Here is a 23,864-nt window from a genome sequence, read left to right as displayed (position 1 = left end):
TCTAAGTGGAATGCCAAGTAGTTTGTTTCGTTTCAGAGATTTATCTGGTGCCTGATTTTTTCCCCATCGATAGGGGCGGATTCTACCAAACGACTGCGATTGCAGACCTCAGAAGTAAGAATTTTTTTACATTTACATTTTGAAACATCCGTATATCAAATGGAAATCCGTTAAACTAGCATTATCGGACTTAAAAATCACCACGTCTCAATACCCCTCAATACCAGGAGCCAAACAGTATGATGCAGCAGCGTAATGCAAGGCCCCTCCCTGCAGGTCATACCACAAATGCTTTGACAAGAGTACGGATCCTTAACTGCCCTATCTTGGCCGCTGATTTTTCAGCCGTGCGGGATGCGACAGGAAGAAGTACATTTTCATATCAGCCTCCTGAAGGATATGTTGTTGAAATGATACAGCATGTGTTTCAGGCGTGGTAAGAAATTCTTCAAGACGACATTGGGAGGCAGTTTGTTTCCATGCCACAGTAAATACCAGAGTGTACTGGCTACCGTGGTATTACACATAATGTCGATGTTGATTACAGACATAATTTCTGATTCGAACGATTCTTTTATCCTTTTATTCCCATTATGGGATGAACGTCTCTACATAGCTTGATAAATACCGAACTGGTACTTCATGATTGTACCAGAGTATGGTGTTTAGACAATACGAACTTCAGGTCTCCCGTTTGAACCAACGAACCAATAAAAAGTCATCTGGTGGTCCTATATCCTACCCTTGTGAATGAGATGATCTTGAATTTTATTTTAACCTGTTCTACGTATTTTTACTCCAGTTTGCCTACGCTTCTTTTGTGGTATTCTCTAGAGCTCTGCATTTCGATGAAAACAACCGCTCGAGCATTTCCCATTTCGTGCCGCTGCTCGACGGCTGGGAAAGCCCCACGCTCCGATACGGCTGTGGCCGTCTAATGCACCTTGTGGCCGGTTGTCCTCCACCTCTCGGTTATCGGTTGGACTGTCGAGCACCGCCGGGCGCTCGAGCGTACTCACAATGTCGGCCGGTGACAGTACAGCCGCCTCGCGCTCTACAGTGCCGAATCGCATTAGAAACCGTGTGTAAACGCAGTTGACAACCTGGCTTTGAGCAGCGCATACAGCGTTATGGATAAACCAAGTATAGGTCGTACACGTTCCATTCATGAAACGAAAAGAAGTACTATGGAGAGAATTAGGAGCGGCTCATTAGCCCTGAAGAAGAAAGACATGTCGGAAGAGGAGGCGAAAAGTGAAGCTTGGAAATCGTTTGCACTTGTAATAGATCCTGCCACGCAGGCTTCTGCTGGTTTCGTGCAATGTACCACATGTGATACCATACTGTCGTACCAGTGAAGCACAACAGGTATGATTCGGCACTGCAAAAGTAAATGCGGAACAGAAGTCCACCGGCCACTTGCAGTACCAAGTAGCATAAAGAAAGTTGTTGTTGATAGGTTGGTCGATATGAGTGGAATAGATTTGCTACCGTTAAATAGTTGTAGTAAGATTGGCTTCAAGAATTATTCGCAGGAGCTCATCAATGTTGACGCCACTTACGGCAAAGTCAGTATAGAAGATGTTATTCCGCACTCTACCACTGTATCGCGGCATATTAAAGAAAAGACAGACAAAATACGGGTGACAGTGGTGCCCGAGCTAATATGTGCCTTAAAGAAAAAATGTGCGCTTTAGACGCTGATCTGTGGTCTGATAACTACAAGAAGAGAAATTTTTTGACTGTGACGTCGCATTATGTGAATGATGAGTGGCAGCTAGAAATGCTTATTTTGATAACAACTGAGTTTCCGGACGTACCTAAGACAGGAGAGAACATACGGCACGAAATCGAAGAGCGGATGCTTGAGTTAGGATGCTTGAGTTAGTAATTAACAAGAATGATCTTACGAAATGTTACTTTGTCACCGACCAAGGAGCTAATATGAAGAAAGCACTTGAATCTTACGACCGTTTGTCTTGCTTTGGTCACTGCTTGATGACTGCGCTTCGTCAATCACTTCAAGAGACGTTTTTAGAAGGCGAAGCCCCTGAAATCCTGTCGTGTCTACTATCAGCAAGAGCTATAGTAGGCTATTTGAAGAGATCGGGTGATCGGGGGGTCTGCGGCACTCTGTGAAGCAAGAAGCTGTAACTCGGTGGAACAGTATACTGTTAATGTTCAATTCCGTCACAAGTCAAATCGACGATATTCGAGATCTACTAGAATGCAGGGGGCAATCGACACTCTTAGAAACCTTCCAAGAAGGGTGCGTACGAGACGTTGTCGCTTTTCTAACCCCCTTTAAAGAAGCGAGTTTGGATTTGGAAACTGTCAAGATAACAACGCTGAAACGTGTGCTGCCGTGGTACAAGAGTCTGTTACATCATTACGGACCAATAGACAGTGACAACGAGGTAAGAACACTTTCTATAGGTTACGATCCTTTATACAACAGTTGAATTATCAGATTGCAGTTATGTATATTGGGTTTCCTTTTCAGCTCATGGCGAAAATAAAAAGGAGAGCAGCATACTTCATCACAGAGAAGTGCAAAATTGAGGCCATCCATTACGTTGGCACTGTTCTTTGTCCATCACGGCGTCATTTGAAGAAACTCATAGCAGACGAAAAGCAAGCCGCGTATGCTGAAGTTTGACGATTGTACTCTGAACTGCCCGTAAATGGTAAGGTTCATTCACTGAAACCAATTAGTATACGAATGTTTGTTTGTCTAATCTGCCATCTTTCGTTAGATCAACATTTATTACGTCTACAATGTGATATTTGGGAAAGGTTTCGCAGCTTAAACATTCCAAAATGCGTTTTGATGTAATTAGTGCGATATACAGCGTGAGTCACCTAACATTACCGCTCGATATATTTCGTAAACCACATCAAATACTGACGAATCGATTCCACAGACCGAACGTGAGGAGAGGGGCTAGTGTAATTGGTTAATACAAACCATAAAAAAATGCACGGAAGTATGTTTTTTAACACAAACCTACGTTTTTTTAAATGGAACCACGTTAGTTTTGTTGGCACATCTGAACATATAAACAAATACGTAATCAGTGCCGTTTGTTGCATTGTAAAATGTTAATTACATCCGGAGATATTGTAACCTAAAGTTGACGCTTGAGTACCACTCCTCCACTGTTCGATCGTGTGTATCGGAGAGCACCGAATTACATAGGGATCCAAAGGAAACGGTGATGGACCTTAGGTACAGAAGAGACTGGAACAGCACATTACGTCCACATGCTAACACCTTTTTATTGGTCTTTTTCACTGACGCACATGTACATTACCATGAGGGGTGAGGTACACGTACACACGTGGTTTCCGTTTTCAATTACGGAGTGGAATAGAGTGTGTCCCGACATGTCAGGCCAATAGATGTTCAATGTGGTGGCCATCATTTGCTGCACACAATTGCAATCTCTGGCGTAATGAATGTCGAACACGCCGCAGTACATCTGGTGTAATGACGCCGCAGGCTGCCACAATACGTTGTTTCATATCCTCTGGGGTTGTAGGCACATAGCCGGCCAGAGTGGCCGTGCGGTTCTAGGCGCTAGAGTCTGGAGCCGAGCGACCGCTACGGTCGCAGGTTCGAATCCTGCCTCGGGCATGGATGTGTGTGATGTCCTTAGGTTAGTTAGGTTTCATTAGTTCTAAGTTCTAGGCGACTGATGACCTCAGAAGTTAAGTCGCATAGTGCTCAGAGCCATTTGAACCATTTTTTTTGTAGGCACATCACGGTACACATTCTCCTTTAACGTACCCCACAGAAAGAAATCCAGAGGTGTAAGATCAGGAGAACGGGCTGGCAAATTTATGCGTCCTCCACGTCCTATGAAACGCCCGTCGAACATCCTGTCAATGGTCAGCCTAGTGTTAATTGCGGAATGTGCAGGTGCACTATCATGCTGATACCACATACGTCGACGTGTTTCCAGTGGGACTTTTTCGAGCAACGTTGGCCGATAATTCTGTAGAAACGCGATGTATGTTGCAGCTGTTTGGGCCCCTGCAATGAAGTGAGGACCAATGAGGTGGTCGCCAATGATTCCGCACCATACATTTACAGTCCACGGTCGCTGTCGCTCTACCTGTCTGAGCCAGCGAGGATTGTCCACGGACCAGTAATGCATGTTCCGTAGATTCACTGCCCCGTGGTTTGTGACACCCGCTTCATCGGTAAACAGGTAGAACTGCAACGCATTCTCTGTTAATGCCCATTGACAGAATTGCACTCGATGATTAAAGTTATCACCATGTAATTGCTGATGTAGCGACACATGAAACGGGTGAAAGCGGTGACGATGCTGTATGCGCATGACACTACTTTGACTCAGTCCACCGCCTCTCGCAATGTCCCGTGTACTCATGTGTGGGTTCAGGGCAACAGCAGCTAACACACCAACTGCACCCGCTTCTCCTGTGACGGGCCTGTTACGGACCCGTTTGCGTGCTACGACCATACCTGTTGCATACAGTTGGCGGTAGATGCTTTGCGATGTGCGGCACGTTGGATGCTCTCTGTCCGGGTACCGTTCTGCATACACCCCGCAGGCTTCAGCTGCATTTCGTCGACAATCGCCATAGATGAGTATCATCTCCGCCTTTTCAGAGTTCGAATACACCATGGTCACAGTTCCTACAACACTACACTATCACAGACGTCTGGTAACACGGTGTACTACAGTTGGGCTGCGCGTGGAGACGAATGCAGAATAACAATAGCAGCAAGCGCTACATGCGGACACTGCGACAGCTAGACCAAACCACAACAGTGCACTACAGCCACACTCGTAAACACGGTCGTCATCGTAAACATGTCCTTGCAGATGCTGCTCGCCGACCGTGGCCCGTGTTTGTTACAACACGTAACTGAACGTCGGAGGTTTCAAGCGTCAACTTTAGGTTACAATATCTCCGGATGTAGTTAACATTTTACAATGCAACAAACGGCACTGATTACGTATTTGTTTATATGTTCAGATGTGCTAACAAAACTAACGTGGTTCCATTTAAAAAAACGTAGGTTTGTGTTAAAAAACATACTTCCGTGCAATTTTGTATGGTTTGTATTAACCAATTACACTAGCCCCTCTCCTCACGTTCGGTCTGTGGAATCGGTTCGTCAGTATTTGATGTGGTTTACGAAATATATCCAGCGGTAACGTTAGGTGACTCACCCTGTATATAAAATGTCACGGGAAATATAGTCGTTTAGTAACCAGTAATTCTAACTACGGTGTATACATATTTGAAGGTGACAGGAATATCTTACGGATGTTTTCATTCATGTTTAGAGTCCATTCAAGCAAACAGTGACCAAGTTCTTCCCATGAAAAAGTCCAGGATGGACTGGAGTTCAGATGAGGACGACGAAGATGGACACACGGTTACTACCAATGAACTAGACAGGTACCTTTCTCTCTCCGAATCCGACTGTAGCTGTGCCGAAGGACAGATTTTGCAGTGGTGAAAAACCCACTCGGGGTTATTTCCAAGGCTGTCGGTAGTAGGCAGAAGAGTTCTCTGTATTCCTGTCACTAGTGCTTCCAGCGAGAGAAATTTTAGCCAGGCCGGTCACCTGCTGTCCAGCAAAAGATCGTGCCTGATATCAGACAAGGTGAATGATCTCTTATTGATCCATCACAATTACGTAAGTATTCACAATATACCACGTAATCACAAGGAAGGAAACATTCCTCAAACTCTATAAATGTATGATTCCACTTTCATTGACTTCACAGGAAGAAGTTCAAACCGCCAGCTGTAGTAATAGCTCCAGGAACACAAATGACGCCTGTGTATCAGGGAGCACCAATGACGAAAAACGAATTGTATAATCATGATTCACTTGTAACGTTATTTACAGGTCATAATTTGTTCAGAAATTAATGTTTGTGCAACAAAATTTCTTGAGTATTACTTTTAACTCCGTCATTCCTTCCCGATCCTGCATTCAATATTAGTACAACGTATACGTGGCCGAGTTTGGAGATAGGCTACACATAGTCCATGATTAGAATACTGTGTTGTCTACCGAACGGAACAAAATACTAAATACAGACACTACAGTTTTTAACGTTACAATTACTGGAATACATGATAACCTCAAATGCGAAACTCCAGTAGTCTGCAACATATTAACAAACATCAAATGTAACATATACAAGTGTATTATTTAGGCCATAGAACTGGTAGTACACAACGAAAGACATCTGTAAAAGAAATAAGTGCTTAATGTGAAGTGGTGGCCTCTGATCTCAAGGAGTGTGACGAAGCGCCTCTCGCTGGCACTGCGTCCACCGGTTACTGGCGACCGGCCGAGATTTTGGCACAGTCGGCCGAGCGCTGGCGATCGGCTGCCCACAGCCGGCGGAAGAGGACGCTCGGCCGCATACTCCCGAGAACCAGAGGGGCGAGCGGGACTCGCCGGTAAAAATCGGAGATAATGCAGACCTCTAGTATTCACTCAGTATCATTTATGGCAAGTGAAAAAAGTTTCATCCTTCTCTTCACGCAGACGTCAGTTTCCACTCGTTGATATGAGTGGTATTCCCATTGAATCACTACGCATATACAGCAGTTTCTCGGTTTACAAAAACCAATAGGTTTTTTAATTATTTTGAGTACTGCTCGAGCGTTTGGGATCTCTATCAGGTCGGATTGAGGGAGGACATAGAAGCAATTCAGAGGCGGGCTGCTGGATTTGTTACTGGTAGGTTTGATCATCACGCGAGTGTTACGGAAATGCTTCAGGATCTCGGCTGGGATTCTCTGGAGGAAAGTAGGCGTTATTTTCGTGATTCGCTACTGAGGAAATTTAGAGAACCAGCACTTGAGGCTGACTGCAGAACAATTTTACTGCCGCCAACTTATATTTCGCGGAAAGACCACAAAGATAAAATAAGAGAGATTAGGGCTCGTACAGAGGCATATAGGCAGTCATTTTTCACTCGTTCTGTTTGGGAGTGGAACAGGGAGAGAAGATGCTAGTTGTGGTACGAGGTACCCTCCGCTACGCACCGTATGGTGGATTGCGGAGTATTTATGTAGATGTAGATGTAGAAATACATTTTCCCTTTTCAATTGGATCGGTTTCAACAAACGTGGCAGCGAACTATTTTCTATACAGGGTGTTACAAAAAGGTACGGCCAAACTTTCAGGAAACATTCCTCACACACAAAGAAAGAAAATATGTTATGTGGACATCTGTCCGGAAACGTTTACTTTCCATGTTAGAGCTCATTTTATTACATCTCTTCAAATCACATTAATCATGGAATGGAAACACACAGCAACAGAACGTACCAGCGTGACTTCAAACACTTTGTTACAGGAAATGTTCAAAACATCCTCCGTTAGCGAGGATACATGCATCCACCCTCCGTCGCATGGAATCCCTGATGTGCTGATGCAGCCCTGGAGAATGGCGTATTGTATCACAGCCGTCCACAATACGAGCACGAAGAAAAAAATGTTCAAATGGCTCTGAGCACTATGCGACGTAACTTCTGAGGTCATCAGTCGCCTAGAACTTAGAACTACTTAAACCTAACTAACCTAAGGACATCACACACATCCTTGCCCAAGGCAGGATTCGAACCTGCGACGTAGTGGTCGCCCGGTTCCAGACTGTAGCGCCTAGAACCGCACGGCCACTCCGGCCGGCGAGCACGAAGAGTCTCTACATTTGGTACCGGGGTTGCGTAGACAAGAGATTTCAAATGTCCCCATAAATGAAAGTCAAGAGGGTTGAGGTCAGGAGAGCGTGGAGGCCATGGAATTGGTCCGCCTCTACCAAGCCATCGGTCACCGAATCTGTTGTTGAGAAGCGTACGAACACTTCGACTGAAATGTGCAGGAGCTCCATCGTACATGAACCACATGTCGTGTCGTACTTGTAAAGGCACATGTTCCCGTATGGAATCATGATAACGTGCTCCATTGAGCGTAGGTGGAAGAACATGGGGCCCAATCAAGACATCCCCAACGATGCCTACCCAAATGTTCACAGAAAATCAGTGTTGATGACGTGATTGCACAATTGCGTGCGGAGTCTCGTCAGCCCACACATGTTGATTGTGAAAATTTACAATTTGATCACGCTGGAATGAAGCCTCACCCGTAAAGAGAACATTTGCACTGAAATGAGGATTGACACATTGTTGGATGAACCATTCACAGAAGTGTAAAAAAAAAATGGTTCAAATGGCTCTGAGCACTATGGGACTCAACTGCTGAGGCCATTAGTCCCCTAGAACTTAGAACTAGTTAAACCTAACTAACCTAAGGACATCACAAACATCCATGCCCAAGGCAGGATTCGAACCTGCGACCGTAGCGGTCTTGCGGTTCCAGACTGCAGCGCCTTTAACCGCACGGCCACTTCGGCCGGCGCAGAAGTGTACCCGTGGAGGCCAATCAGCTGCTGATAGTGCCTGCACACGCTGTACATGGTACGGAAACAACTGGTTCTCCCGTAGCACTCTCCATACAGTACGTGGTCAACGTTACCTTGTACAGCAGCAACTTCTCTGACGCTGACATTAGGGTTATCGTCAACTGCACGAAGAATTGCCTCGTCCATTGCAGGTGTCCTCGTCGTTCTAGGTCTTCCCCAGTCACCAGTCTTAGGCTGGAATGTTCCGTGCTCCCTAAGACGCCGATCAATTGCTTCGAACGTCTTCCTGTCGGGACACCTTCGTTCTGGAAATCTGTCTCGATACAAACGTACTGCGCCACGGCTATTGCCCCTTGCTAATCCATACATCAAATGGGCATCTGCGAACTCCGCATTTGTAAACATTCCACTGACTGCAAAACCACGTTCGTGATGAACACTAACCTGTTGATGCTACGTACTGATGTGCTTGATGCTAGTACTGTAGAGCAATGAGTCGCATGTCAATACAAGCACCGAAGTCAACATTAGCTTCCTTCAATTGGGCCAACTGGCGGTGAATCGAGGAAGTACAGTACATACTGACGAAACTAAAATGAGCTCTAACATGGAAATTAAGCGTTTCCGGACACATGTCCACATAACATCTTTTCTTTATTTGTGTGTGAGGAATGTTTCCTGAAAGTTTGGCCGTACCTTTTTGTAACACCCTGTATACAGTGAACTATATTTCCCTTTTTGGTATCCCTGTGGCAACATGTAGTTCACATAGTTCTCTTATCGATGTAATAACCACTTGTAGCAATTTTCTCATGTACTCCACCCGGATCATTCTGAAGGAACTTAATGAAAATTTCTGTGCCAGAGATCCATGCCATACCTACCTCAAATGAAGTGGATATTACATAAATCTTCATCAAATTTGAATCAGCATCTGCACACCCAGCAAACCACCGTATGGTGCCTGGCGGAGGGGACTGTTTACCACTGCTACACATTTCCTTTCCTGTTCCACCCCCTGCACTGACCCTAATTTCTCTTATCTATGTGGTTCTCACGCAAATGTACGTTGGTGGTAGCAGAATCGTTCCGCAGACAGATTCAAATTCTGGTTCTCCAGATGGTCTCAGTAGTGATCTTGCTTGTCGTTAGAGCCTATCGGTAACAAATCTGGGGGCCGGCCTCCAAATTGATTCGATATCTTCCATCCGACCTGCCACTGATTACAAACACTCGAGTGATACTCAACTTCCTAAAATTCTCCCTACAAGCCGAAGTCAACTACGCTACTAAAGTCTCTACATGTTCGTTCCGTTTCATAGCGCTTTGTAGTGATACGCCTAGATATTTAGTCGACGTGACTGTGTCAAGCAGCACGGTACTAATGCTGCATTCGAACATTACAGGTTTGTTTTCCCTACCGATCCGCATTAACTTAAACTTTTATACATTTAGAGCTGCCACTCACAGCATTAACTAAAAATTTGGTCCAAGTCATCTTTTATCTTCCTACAGTCACTCAACTTCGACACCTTTCCGTACACCACAGCATCACCAGCCAATTGCCTCAGATTGCTGCTCACCCTGTCTATCCGGCAGATCATTTACACAGAAGATAACAGCGGTCCTATAACTCTTCCCTGGGGCGCTCCTGATGGTGCCCATGTCTCTGACGAACACTCGCCGTCGAGTACAACGTACTATGTTCTGCAACTTAAAAAGTCTGCGAGCCACTAATATACCTGAGAACTTCTTCCGTTAGCTCGTACCATCGTTAACAGTTTATTCTGGGGCAATGTTCAAAATGATTTTCAGAAATCTAGGAATAAGGAATCAACCTTTTGCCTTTCATCCATGGTTCGCAGCATACAATGATAGAGAATTCTCTCCTGCAAGAGTGATGTTCTCTGAACTGTGCTGATTCATGGGCAGAAGCTCTGTCTCAAGGAAATTTATGATATCCGAACTGAGAATAGCCCGTAGCGTCAGATTTATAGTCGGACACTGCGGCAGATAAAATACTGTATAACATGCATGGCGCAAAAAAAAGAAGTTTCATTGCTATACACACCACCTTTATGACAGATTGAAAACATTTCACCAACCTCTGGAAAAGGTAAGACAGTAAGCCAGTAGCGCATAGAAACTAAAAGCTCGTATCGGCGCTACTTACCCACAGCTGGCTCGACCACTCGCCTGCAGTCGTAGCGTTGGTGAAGTCGATGATGCCGCCTCGGCCGTTCCACCAGCTGGTGATGGTGCTGCCCTCGGTGTTGGTGACGAACCAGCCCCTCTTCAGCGCCCTCGAGTAATGCGGTTCACAGTCAGAGTTGATGAACGGGTGAACCCACAGCGTCACACGGAACCCCATCGAGTGCAGGTCTTCTACGAGCGCTCTGACATCAGGGAACTTGTTGGAGTCGAACGTGAGGCTGCCGTAACAAGTCTCCCACTTGTCATCTATCTCAATCTGGCTGTTGCTGAAGCCGTGTTCCACTATCTCGCTGGCGAACTGCCTCACTTTTGCGTTGCTGATATCTTTCTTGTAACGCGCCCACGTAGACCATATGGGATGCGTGGTCATGCGCTCGTCTGGAATGTCTAAGGGTTTGTCGAAGTATTCTTTGATGGCATTCTCGTGTGCTTCTCTCGCATTATCAAAGTGGCAGCGAGTGTACTTCAGAAGAACTTCTGTCCGATTGACCGGGTAAGGTTGCTTGTTGTCCGCAGTGAAACATATTTGATCCTTTGATTTATTTGTGTTTTGTTCTATAAAAAGCGTCACATGAGGAGGAACATAAAAGTAACGGCCATCGGAGAACAGCCAGTAACGCTCGGCCACGCCCATATTGTCTTGCTGTTTGCTGACGTACGAGTAATTGCTGTACACGTTGTGCTCCGTGAACCAGCTCTGGTTGTATTGCTCGGGTCCTCCATAGATATGACTACTCGAATGGTTGACACAAACGTGCAGAACCATTCCAGCACCCTCAGATGACAATTCTACTTTGGGGCAAAACGATGCTCCACGTGGGCGACGGTGAGTGATTTTTGGCTCAAATAATGAGGGGCCATCTGCGATAAACACAGAGTCAGAGCGCAGTTTGGGAGAGCCCGTAGCGTTTCCAAGTGTAACGTAGCCAACTTCAACATTCTGGTCATCTGAAACATTAAGGCAGATACAGACTCAGAATTTATTGCATCCAGTCACTCGACAATTGGCTGTTAAATTTGCAAGTTTCAATATTCATTTTTACTATTTTACAGTTCTTACATGTTGGCATAATAGTCATTGGAGAGTTACTGCAAAGATACGAAATTGTTGTTGTTGTTGTGGTCTTCAGTCCTGAGACTGGCTTGATGCAGCTCTCCATGCTACTCTATCCTGTGCAAGCTTCTTCATCTCCCAGTACCTACAGCAGCCTACGTCCTTATGAATGTGCTTAGTGTATTCATCTCTTGGTCTCCCTCTACGATTTTTACCCTCCACGCTGCCCTCCAGTACTAAATTGGTGATCCCTTGATGCCTCCGAACATGTCCTACCAACCGATCCCTTCTTCTAGTCAAGTTGTGCCACAAGCTCCTCTTCTCCCCAATTCTATTCAATACCTCCTCATTAGTGATCTACCCATCTAATCTTCAGCATTCTTCTGTAGCACCACATTTCAAAAGCTTCTATTCTCTTCTTGTCTAAACTATTTATCGTCCATGTTTCAGTTCCACACATGGCTACACTCCATACAAATACTTTCAGAAACGACTTCCTAACACTTAAATCTATACTCGATGTTAACTAATTTTCCTTCTTCAGAAACGCTTTCCTTGCCATTGCCAGTCTACATTTTATATCCTCTCTACTTCGACCATCATCAGTTATTTTGCTCCCCAAATAGCAAAACTCCTTTACTACTTTAAGTGTCTCATTTCCTAATCTAATTCCCTCAGCATCACCCAACTTAATTCGATTACATTCCATTATCCTCGTTTGGCTTTTGTTGATGTTCATCTTATACCCTCCTTTCAAGACACTGTCCATTCCGTTCAGCTGCTCTTCCAGGTCCTTTGCTGTCTCTGACAGAATTACAATGTCATCGGCGAACCTCAAAGTTTTTATTTCTTCTCCATGGATTTTAATACCTACTCCGAACTTTTCTTTTGTTTCCTTTACCGCTTGCTCAATATACAGATTGAATAGCATCGGGGTGAGGCTACAACCCTGTCTCACTCCCTTCCCAACCACTGATTCCCTTTCATGTTCCTCGACTCTTATACCTGCCATCTGGTTTCTGTACAAATTGTAAATAGCCTTTCGCTCCCTGTATTTTACCCCTGCCACCTTCAGTATTTGAAAGAGAGTACTCCAGTCAACATTGTCATAAGCTTTCTCTAAGTCTACAAATGCTAGAAACATAGGTTTGCCTTTCCTTAATCTTTTTTCTAAAATAAGTCGTAGGGTCAGTATTGCCTCACGTGTTCCAACATTTCTACGGAATCTAAATTGATCTTTTCCCCGAGGTCGGCTTCTACCTATTTTTCCATTCATCTGTAAATAATTCGCGTTAGTATTTTGCAGCTGTGACTTATTAAACGAAATTACGAATGCTATAGTTATCTTTGAGCTCAGCGTATGAGATACCCTGGAAGTCAGTTTTCGATTTTCGGGAGTGCGGGCCATCGACATCGCTGCCCGCTTATATTGTATGCTTGGAGCTTGCGTTTGTGTAGATACCTGTCTTGCGTTTCCTTGCGTTGAGGAAGGAGGAGTTTCTGGTGTCAATTGCTTCTGATCACTCAGTTCGCATAGGATGAGATGGTCGCATGTAGCTGGGTTGTGTGTTAGCAACGCACTCTTCCACATCGATAACTCTCACAAGTGCTTTTTGAGGCCGCTGTTTTCTACGCCTGGTACAAAATCTGCTTGCTATCACTCAATGCAAATAGTAGTACAGGCAGCTTAGTTACCCTCTCCATTAATGAACCTTGGTAAATGTTTCACAAATTACATTCGACCATACTTAAGTGAATTTTCTTACACTACGATTACATGTTCGCCACATATTCTTTGGACACGAGTAATTTCTACACCGTTGTGGCTCTCCCACTTTTGAGATCAGTCAGACGAATTTAGAACTATTCTCCTCACCATACATTTTGTTGTTTAAGTGTACTTGCTCAATTTCTATTTAGCTATTGTCGTGTGGTAATCTGAGTCAACACCTGTTGCTTAGCTCTCACTCTGACTTTCTAATGGCAGTTGATATCAGCAACAGTATTAACCATTCTAAAAGAATACTTCGTATTTCTCTGGATGTTTCCAAGAAATAAGGTGTGATCTGGAGCTGACGCTGTCCGTAGGAACGTTATGATTTTCCACAAATATATGCTTATTCGTATTTTGTTTATCATTACCACAAATAGGGAATACATTTTCATGGCAAAGAAAATGGCTATAAGCCACTTCGCTTAAACGCTGCGTGAGATACTAGATACGATTTCTCATGTTTACTTGATTTCAGTTTCCAAAGCCTATTATAAACCGTTGTGCTCATAAACCTTACGTGACTTCATTTTTGCAATTAAATAGTGTTGCTAAATGTAATTCATTGGCAAAAACTTGGTGAATAAGAGAGCACAATTTTTTTAAACCAGGGCATTTGAGGATATACTTTCATATGTAATCCGAACTCAAAACCTGACAGTAGCCTCACACACACTGAAGGTCGAATCTAATTTATGAGCAGTAGTAATGCATTTAGTGATGAAGATGAATGAGATAATTTTACAGTAGCTTCAAAATGGTTCAAATGGCTCTGAGCACTATGGAACTTAACATCTATGGTCATCAGTCCCCTAGAACTTACAACTACTTAAACCTATCTAACCTAAGGACATCACACACATCCATGCCCGAGGCAGGATTCGAACCCGCGACCGTAGTGGTCACGCGGTTCCAGACTGAAGCGCCTAGAACCGCACGGCCACACCGGCCGGCTTTTAAAGTAGGAAAATATAAACAAAATAATGGTATGTGCTAACTTTTAATTACTCCAATCCGTTGCAGTTTCCTGAATGCGATATTTAAAAAGAGATAATTACTAGATAGCCGTTTATGTAAGGAAAAAAATGTAATATATTCAACAGACAAGTTTCCAAATATACATATGAAATGGATAATCTTTTCAATTAGTTTTCCATACCTACCAGGCACAGTAGAACACTGTAAATAGGATTCCTGAAATGTGTCGTGGCAACGGTGTGTGGTTAGTAGTAATGTGTAGTAAGCATCGTCAGCTGCAGAGGACCTAGGCTGTAGAATGAATGGAGCAGCAGAGCTAGTTATACCGTAACCACTATATAAAATTATTTTATAGAAGCAGTGACAGCGCTTAAGATTCATAAATAGAACTGAGAAGTTTTCAATTACTTTTAAGATATAATAATTATCATCTCCATGGCCCCTCTACATAAGAGACAAAATCAGCAAAATTTGAAATCTCTGAATCAGCTCAAGGAAAAAATAATCCCACAATACTAATAACGAACAATCCGTTTCATTTCGCAAGTCACTTTATCAATAAGAATCATCAAGATAACGACCACAACGCTGGTCCATTTAAATAGTTGCAAATTGACAATATGATGTGCAGTATCGTCTCAAGTATTCAACTAAAGTTGCTTGTTGTTAGTAAATACTAGATTTGGATGTCGAGATGCTGCAGTGGCTTTTGCAACACAAATTCTAATTGAGATACAAGAGGACTGAGTTTTCTGGTGTTACAGGTTAGTTACACTTCGTTCGAAGGGTCAATTCTATCAACAGAGCTTACGGTCTCTGAGGTTGAAAAAACGCATGTTGTTGGTCTTACAACTCGTTTTGGTACAAACGCAGATGATATGCATTAAAAAGAAAGAACTTTTCCGGACACCCAGCTGGCACAAGACGACACGAGAACTTCACGTTTTGATGAGCGGCGTATTTGAGAACAATTTGATATTCACATTGTCTTTTTAAACAGACTTCAATTCTAGTGTAATGTAATGTAAAGAAATAACAGATATATGACCTACCAATACACACATGAAAATGTGTAGCTAATGCTGCAGGAAATATCTTTGCGAATCCTTATACTGTATACAATGTTCCTGCAACGCTCAGTCGATGATTGAAATGTACGTCAAGGGAACGACTTCGCGCTGTAAAGAGAAACCCTCCAGATTTATTAAAAAAATGCATTGCATTAATACGACGAAGAACGTATTGATAAAAGTTTAGACTGGATTCGCAAAGCTTCGATGTCGGTATGTCAACATCACAGTGCAGCAACAGGTAACAACAGATAGCAACAGAAAAAAACTTAATTGTAATACTTTATTTTTCTCTTAGAATGCTAATAATTTTAACTATTTTCAGTTACTAAATACAGCGACTCTACTTGTCGTGACTGTGAATAATGACGAAAAGTGAATATCTTTAACAACAGTGACGGCTTTATAACGACCAGGATCCTTGTGGGATTATACCTCTAAACCTCTGTAGTATGCTACTACGAAAATGTCCTCCTCTTTGAACTAGAGTTTTACTGAGATAACAATATAACGTAGCAAGTAAACGTCGACAGTTAGTTGGCATAGCTAAATCGGTTTATATGAATGTCGAGTATATTATCGCAACTAAACAAGGAAGATACAATATGAGTTGATTAAAAAACGTCTGCTTTGTTTGGATTAAATTACACACACATCAAAAAAAGTTTTGCACCACTCCGATTCCCTAAACTCCTGAAGATAGACGTTGACTGTGGATATTGTATCGCAGACGTAGTCCCTCTGACTGTTCAGAGATGTCACTACACCCGCCCAAAGATGTAAATAACCACGCATGAGAAGCTCCTATCAGATGGAGGGGGTGCAACAGGCGTTCAGTTCCAGTCCCTCCACCAGGAAGGAAGTACAACGTTCGTGTTGTCTGTAGTTCAACCATGCCTAAGCGGTCAATACTGCGGTTCGACCGCGTCCGCATTGTTACTTTGTGCCAGGAAGGGCTCTCAAAAAGGGAAGTGTTATGACGTCACAAAGTGAACCAAAGCGATGTTTTTCGGACATGGAGGAAATACAGAGAGACAGGAACTGTTGATGACATGCCTCGCTCAGGCGCCCAAGTGCAGTGAATGACCGATACCTACGGATTGTGGCTCGGAGGAACCCTGACAGCAACGCCACCATGTTGAATAATGCTTTTCGTGCAGCCACAGGACGTCGTGTTACGACTCAAACTGTGCGCAAAAGGCTGCATGATGCACAATTTCACTCCCGACGTCCATGGCGAGGACCATCTTTGCAAACACGACATCCTGCAGTGCGGTACGGATGCTCCCAACAACATTCCGAATGGACCGCTCAGGATTGGCATCACGTTCTCTTCACCGATGGGTGTCGCATATGTCTTCAACCAGACAATCATCGGAGACGTTTTTGGAGGCAACCCGGTCAGACTGAATGCCTTAGACATACTGTCCAGCGATTGCAGCAAGATAGAGGTTCATTGCTGTTTTGGGGTTGCATTATGTGGGTGCCGACGTACGCCGCTGGTGGTCATGGAAGGTGTCGTAACGGCTGTACGATTTGTGAATGCCATCCTCCGACCGATAGTGCAACCATATCGGCAGAATATTGGCGAGGCATTTGTCTTCATGGACGACAGTTCGCGCCCCCATCCTGCACATCTTGTGAATGACTTACTTCGGGATAACGACATCACTCGACTAGAGTGGCCAGCATGTTCTCCAGACGTTCGATAGGGTTATCGAACGTGCTTGGAATAGATTGAAAAGGACTGTTTGTGGACAACGTGACCCACCAACCACTATGAGGAATCTACGCCGAATCGCCGTTGAGGAGTGGGGCAAACTGAACCAACAGTGCCTTGATGGGCTTGTGGATAGTATGCCACGACAAATACAGGCATGCGTCAATGCAAGAGGACGTGCTACTGCGTATTGGAGGTACCGGCGTGCACAGCAATCTGGACCACCACTTCTGAAGATCTCGGTATATGTTGGTACAGCATGCAATGTGTGGTTTTCATGAGCAATAAAAAGGGTGGAAATGATGTGTATTTGATCTCTATTCCAGTTTTCTGTACAGGTTCCGGAACTCTCGGAACCGAGGTGATGCAAAAAAATTTTCGATTTGTATATTTCAAATTTTACCACAGCTGTGGCACAGGGGTCACGTCTCCATCTAGTGGATCTAGGTGGTGTTTACGGTAAGGTCTGCCTCACAATATGTGCTAGCTTAGGCCAGTGCCGAGTTATTTAGTATTGAAACATGTATGGCGGAAATTAATTAGTTTCAGTGTGTTAGAAAAATAATTTAGTGCACTCGACTCAGTATACAGCTATTAGGCAGTTTCTGTTAGCGAGTACCTACCTCCACGTCGAATAGCTTACCAGTGGTGCACCGCAGGACGAATTTCAAAGCCATCTGTTTGGTAGAGTTTTCTCTATTTCTTGGGTTGTGTTAATGTCTTGGAGTAAGGGTGGCACTGTCAGATTTGTTACTGCTCATGATCGACAGGCTTATTCGTACACTGTAAATTATCCTTTGTAGTTGAGTTTCCTACTCGAAAGCAATGGTTTAGGGTCCTTAAAGTGCACTTGACGCCAAAAAATTATAATATCTTACAACAACTTGGCCGGCCGGTGTGGCCGAGCGTTTCTAGGCGCTTCAGCCTGGAACCGCGCGACCGCTCCGGTCGCAGGTTCGAATCCTGCCTCGGGCATGGATGTGTGTAATGTCCTTAGGTTAGTTTGGTTTAAGTGGTTCTAAGTTCTAGGGGACTGATGACCTCAGATGCTAAGTCCCATAGCGCTCAGAACCATTTGACCCATTTTTGAACAACAATTTGAGCTTTTTGTCATATACCTTCCTAGTAATATTTATGAGTGAAGTGGATTTTAATTTTTCTAATCAAATAGTATATCTTAGTGTTCGTAATTTTTCTTTAGGGTTTTCACCTAATCATAGGACCTACTCCCTGCAATTTTACTGTTTCTCATTTCTTCAGACGCTGGCCAGAGCACTCACCCTTTCTCGTGGGGATCACAAGTCGATTTCTGTCCTCATCGAGTTGAGTCTGGAAGTCAGCGACTGCTGACGTCACCACCAATACCAACAGCAGCGTTGTTAGCAAGGCCACTGTAACACAGTCCGAGCAATATGAGATCTCTTCCCATAATATGACCTTTTATACAGTACACAATGTTTACTAGTACCTAGTATACACTCTGAAAAGCCTATAAAAGTGTTGCTGGGCAGATTGTGTTGCTAAATAACTGTTACAGGAGAGACTTGGTACGTGGCGGTGTATCCCAGTTAATTGGCACTGAAGTTAGCCAATCAAGCTGTTGCACGTGTGCAGATTCGGGCGGCCCGCCAGATACAGTTAATGCCAGTTGTTCTCATAGCGCAGATAATAGTGCACAAGACTCCTTAGCCTTTGGCTGAGGTTCGATCCTTACTATCTTCCTATGTCCAATTTTGGTATCGCTCTCTTGTTCGGTTTTAGGAAATCAAAAGAAGAAAACGTTTGGCGACACTGTCTTGGTCGGATCGCTTGAAAATGCCCTGATGGGCTAGTTAACTCGGATTCAGTGCAAGGTATAATATTTTTTTCTTAATAATTATTTCTGGGCACAACCTACGTTGCGACATACTTACAAGCTTTTCAGACTGTTCCTGACCACCCTGTATAGTTCTTCTCTAATTAATTTTTCTTGTGTATAATATTTATGTGAATAAATATTTTAGATATGAGTCAGAAGACACCTTATTGAGCCTCGTTGTAGGCTCTGCATTAATTCTCTTAAAATAATGTTCAATTTTATGTACTCAATAGTAAAAGGGAAAAAGGTAGTATTTGACAAAATCAAGAGGCCAGATCTTATGTTAAGAAAAGAACAGTAATAATAATAATGCAAACAAAGAAAGTAAATTAAGGTGTTAGCTGATCTGAGGACACGATTAATTTGGCAGTAACTGTTGCAGCAACAGATATCCTTGGAAATGTTTGGCTTTGATAGAGCAGCCTTGGTACGTGTATGGCATATTTTGCCTCATATTTCATTTGCTTTCTCCCGTGGAAGAGCAAGCAAGACGTGGTCCACCACACTGATAATTTCCGCAGTAGTAAATGCTCATCAGCGTCAGTGTGAAATTTATCTCCTTCCTTAGTACAGACAAGGTAGCATTGTCAATTATTTTCTCAGCACAATTGATGACAATCCCCTGACGTTCATTTTGCCATTTGGCTTGAGACCAGGTTATTGATTTAACCACTCCCACAAATTAGGGGAGAGGACGACGCCAACTGCAGATGGAGTGCGAAGAGCCCTCTTGAGGTGTAGTCATGTCTGTGTCGGTTGTGGTGGATGCACTGTATTAGCTGGACAAGACTGGGTTTCTGATGTGATGAAAGACCTCCGCAAAGATGGTACGGTTTGGATCTCTCAGCATCTCCACAGGTAGACAAGTGTGGCCATAAGGCACGCTTTCCAGTTACGAAGATTGTAGTTTCTTAATGCTGCTGATCATCACATGGAGGTACCTGATGCCTGATTTTAGGTTTACCCAGCCTAGGAACATCTGGAAAATTTCCCGAGTTTTCAGGTGGGTTTTGTCATCCAGAAGACGTGACACTCTACAAGCCAACTTCATCCAACCTTCAGGCATTCCTGATAACTGGTTGATTTCCACCTTTATACCCTCTTCCCCTCCCCCTGCCCCCCACCCTTCGCAGAGCCGTCTCTGACCTAGGGCGGTGGTGAGTGGAGCATAGTACTTGGGTTCCATCCAGTGACCTCAGTAGCGGATCTCTGCCAGCGTTATGACAATACGTCCTTGTGTGCTCCAGGTCTTATTGCTGGAGCAGATTTCTTTGTAGACTGCCACTCTGCTTTGATCATTCTCATGGGTGGGTTCCTATCCTTGGCCAAGGATGACCTAGGAATCTGAAGAGGGGAGTCTATCGTACATGCTTTCCCTATGTGGGAAAATGTATGTGGGTCACACTATCGGGACGGTACAGAATAGACTCACAGCATAAACGCCTCAGACACGACGAACAACCGACAAAATCCACTGTGGAAGAACACTGCATCTTCCAAGGACATACCACGAAATGCGACAACACCAAGTTAATGCACCAAGCCAAAATCTCATGGGATTGTATTCAAAACGAAGCTATAGAGATCTACAGACTACGTAGTGGACTAATAAATAAAAGAAGCAGCTGTCAACTAAGCAAGACTTGGGACCCAGCATTGAGAATGATCAATGTACAGCGACAATCAACATGAAAATCCACTCCTGCCATAAAAACTGAAAGAAAAGGAAGAGTTATTGTCACCATACCAGCAGAGATACACATCTGACACCGGACGTAGCACTACTGACAAACCTGTGTCGTCCCTGTCTCCCTCTTACCCCACCACTGCACCAGATCCACAGCTAAATTTGGCTAGCTCGAGGTTGCAGAAGGGGGGACAGGATATAAAGGCGGCATCCAGCAAAAATGAGATTGACATCAGAAACGCCTTAAGATGGCAAGAAGTTAGCTTACTCAAATACTGCATCATCTGGATGGTGCCATCCTTCTGACTGTCCGGGAAACATAAAACCATATCAAGTACCTCTACAGGGAAGAGACGCACAGTAAAATTAAGAAGCTCGAAAAGCTCCAGAATGAGAACGAGCGTCTTTTGGTATCCATTGTCTTTCTGCTGAGGTGCCGAGAGGACCTAATTGTACTAGTATTCAGAAGGTCGTTAATCGTATCGGAACGCCAACCGTCAACTGGATCACCAGAAGAGTCAGTCAGACCCTGATCAATGGATGAATCTGCTACATTCGACATGGACTCGATGAGACCTAAAGAGAAATGTAATACCACTTACAGACGGTGTCTACACTCTCCCCTGATTCATGGGAGTGGTGTCTACTGCAGATAGCCGGTCTCAAGCCAACAGGGCACTGAATACTACTGAATATGAATTCACTGCATCTGAAACACCACAAGAAGAACCTCAGAGAACTGTCATCAGCAGTATGGAGAAAATAATTAATGATACTACATTATCTGCATTGAGGAAGAGACTAAATTTCGCACTGGCACCATTGATCCTACGAACAGCAGAACGTATCACACCAGTGGCTTAATTCGCTCTTGCTTTTCAGCAGGGTGACTCAGGGGAAATACGATGTGACTGTACACTTACCACGACTGTTCAAAAAAAAAAAAAAAAAGACAGCAAATCATCTCGAGGGAAAAGAGGAAGCTTCTCTGAGAAGATAATCACCTTCCCAGCGCATCGTCTTGCCACCACATCAACATTTTTTTTTTTTTTTTTGGGTCTTCTGACTTGTTTGATGCGACCCATCAGTAATTCCACTCCTGTGCCAACCTTTTCATCTCAGAGTAGCACTTGCAACCTTTGTCCTCAATTATTTGCTGTATGTATTCCAATCTCTGTCTTTTTCTACAGTTTTTGTTCCCTACAGCTCCTTGTAGTACCGTGGAAGCCATTCCCTGATGTCGTAACAGATGTCCTATCGTCCAGTCCCTTCTCCTTGTCAGTGCTTGTGCTTTCCACATATTTCTTTCCTCTCCTATTTTGCACAGAATTTCCTCATTCCTTACCTTTTCAGTCCCCCTAATTTTCAACATTCGTCTGTAGCACAACATCTCAAATGCATCGATTCTCTTCTGTTCCGATTTTCCCACAGTCCATATTTCACTTCCATACAAAGCTGTGCTCCAAAAATACATTCTCAGAAATTTCTTCCTCAAATTAAGGCCTATTTTTGATAGTAGTAGAATTCTCTTGGCCAGGAGTTCACTTTTTGGCAGTGCAAGTGTGCTTTTAGTGTCATCTTTGCTCTGAGCATTATTGATTATTCTGCTGCATATGTGGCGGAATTCCTTAACTTCATCTACTTGATGACCATCAATCCTGATGTTAAATTTCTCGCTTCCTGGCCGGATCGAGGCTCAAACTCGGGATCTTTGCCTTTTGCGGGCATGTGCTCTACCGACTTTTTCTTGTTGATCTCATTTTGTTCGTTATTGTTCGTTCTATTTGTTCGGGGAGTGGGGGGGGGGGGAGGGGGGACACACATCACATGACGCTTATTCAAGTTCATCGTTGATCGATCAACTCACTTTCTTTTATTGCAGAGGGTAGCTAACCCTCTGACCGAACACGCTGAGGTATCGTGATGGCGGCAGACTGAGCTATCTCCAACCTTCCAAAATTTACAGAAACTCTTCTGGGAACCTTGCAGAACTAGCACTCCTGGAAGAAAGGATATTGCAGAGACGTGGCTCAGCCACACCCTGGGCGCTGGTTTCTGGAAACATGTCCCTGTCTCTGGCTAACGGAATGTTCGCTACTACTAACTGAAGTTTATTATGGAACTCAATTAGCCTTTCTCCTCTCTCATTGCTTCTCCCAAACCCATATTCTCCTGTAACCTTTTTACTCCTTCCCCTACAACTGCATCTAGTCCCCCATGACTATCAGAATTTCATCTCCCTTTATGTACTGTATTACCCTTTCAGTATCCTCTATCTCTTCAGCTTCAGTTTGCGACGTTGGCATGTACACCTGACCTATCGTTGTCGGTATTGGTATGCTGTCGATTCTGATAAGAACAACCATATCACTAAACTGTACAGAGTAACACACTCCTGCCCTACCTACCTACCTATTCATATCGAATCCTACTCCCATTATACCATTTTCTGCTGCTGTTGATATTACTCTACACTCATCTGACCAGAAATCCTTATCTTCTTTCCATTTCACTTCACTGATCCCTACGATATCTCGTTTGAGCCTTTGCATTTCCCTTCTCAGATTTTCTAGTTTCCCTACCACGTTCAAATTTCTGACATTCCACGCCCCGATTCATAGAACGTTGTCCTTTTGTTGATCATTCAATCTTTTTCTCATGGTAACCTCCCCCTTGGCAGTCCCCTCCCAGAGATCTGAATGGGGGACTATTCCGGAATCTTTTACCAATGGATAGGTCATCATGACACTTTTTCAATTACAGGGCAAATGTCCTGTGGATACACGTTACGTGTCTTTAATGAAGTGGTTTCCATTGCCTTCTGCATCCTCATGCCATTTATCATTGCTGATTCTTCCGCCTTTAGTGACAGTTTCACACCCCAAGGACAAGAGAGTGCCCTCAGCTTCTGTTCGCTCTTCCGCGCCCCCTTTGACAAGGGCGTTGGCAGAATGACACGTAATATAAGCTGCAAATGGGAGAAAACATTAATTATGATAACAGAATAATAAATAAAAAGAGAAAGGAAAAAAATCCGAGAAAGTACCCAGTAAACCACAACCAAGATCTCATGATATCTATCA

General features: G+C 43.8%; 1 protein-coding gene across 2 annotated transcripts in view; it reads right to left on the bottom strand.

Annotated features, from left to right (window-relative positions):
- LOC124804796 (myogenesis-regulating glycosidase-like) overlaps positions 1-23,864 on the bottom strand; it is a 186,660-nt gene that overhangs the window by 40,228 nt on the left and 122,568 nt on the right. For both annotated transcript variants that reach the window (XM_047265126.1, XM_047265125.1), the window contains exons 2-3: positions 18,517-18,627; positions 10,603-11,591 (exon numbers count right to left, since the gene is read on the bottom strand). In XM_047265126.1, the coding sequence (XP_047121082.1) occupies positions 10,603-11,591; positions 18,517-18,627 (1,100 nt within the window). The remainder of the gene's footprint in view (positions 1-10,602; positions 11,592-18,516; positions 18,628-23,864) is intronic.

This window comes from Schistocerca piceifrons, chromosome 7, assembly GCF_021461385.2.
Source record: "Schistocerca piceifrons isolate TAMUIC-IGC-003096 chromosome 7, iqSchPice1.1, whole genome shotgun sequence".
NCBI classification, from domain to species: domain Eukaryota; kingdom Metazoa; phylum Arthropoda; class Insecta; order Orthoptera; family Acrididae; genus Schistocerca; species Schistocerca piceifrons.
The sequence above is the reverse complement of the archived record's forward strand: the minus strand, read 5'-3'. Positions and strand labels throughout refer to the sequence as shown.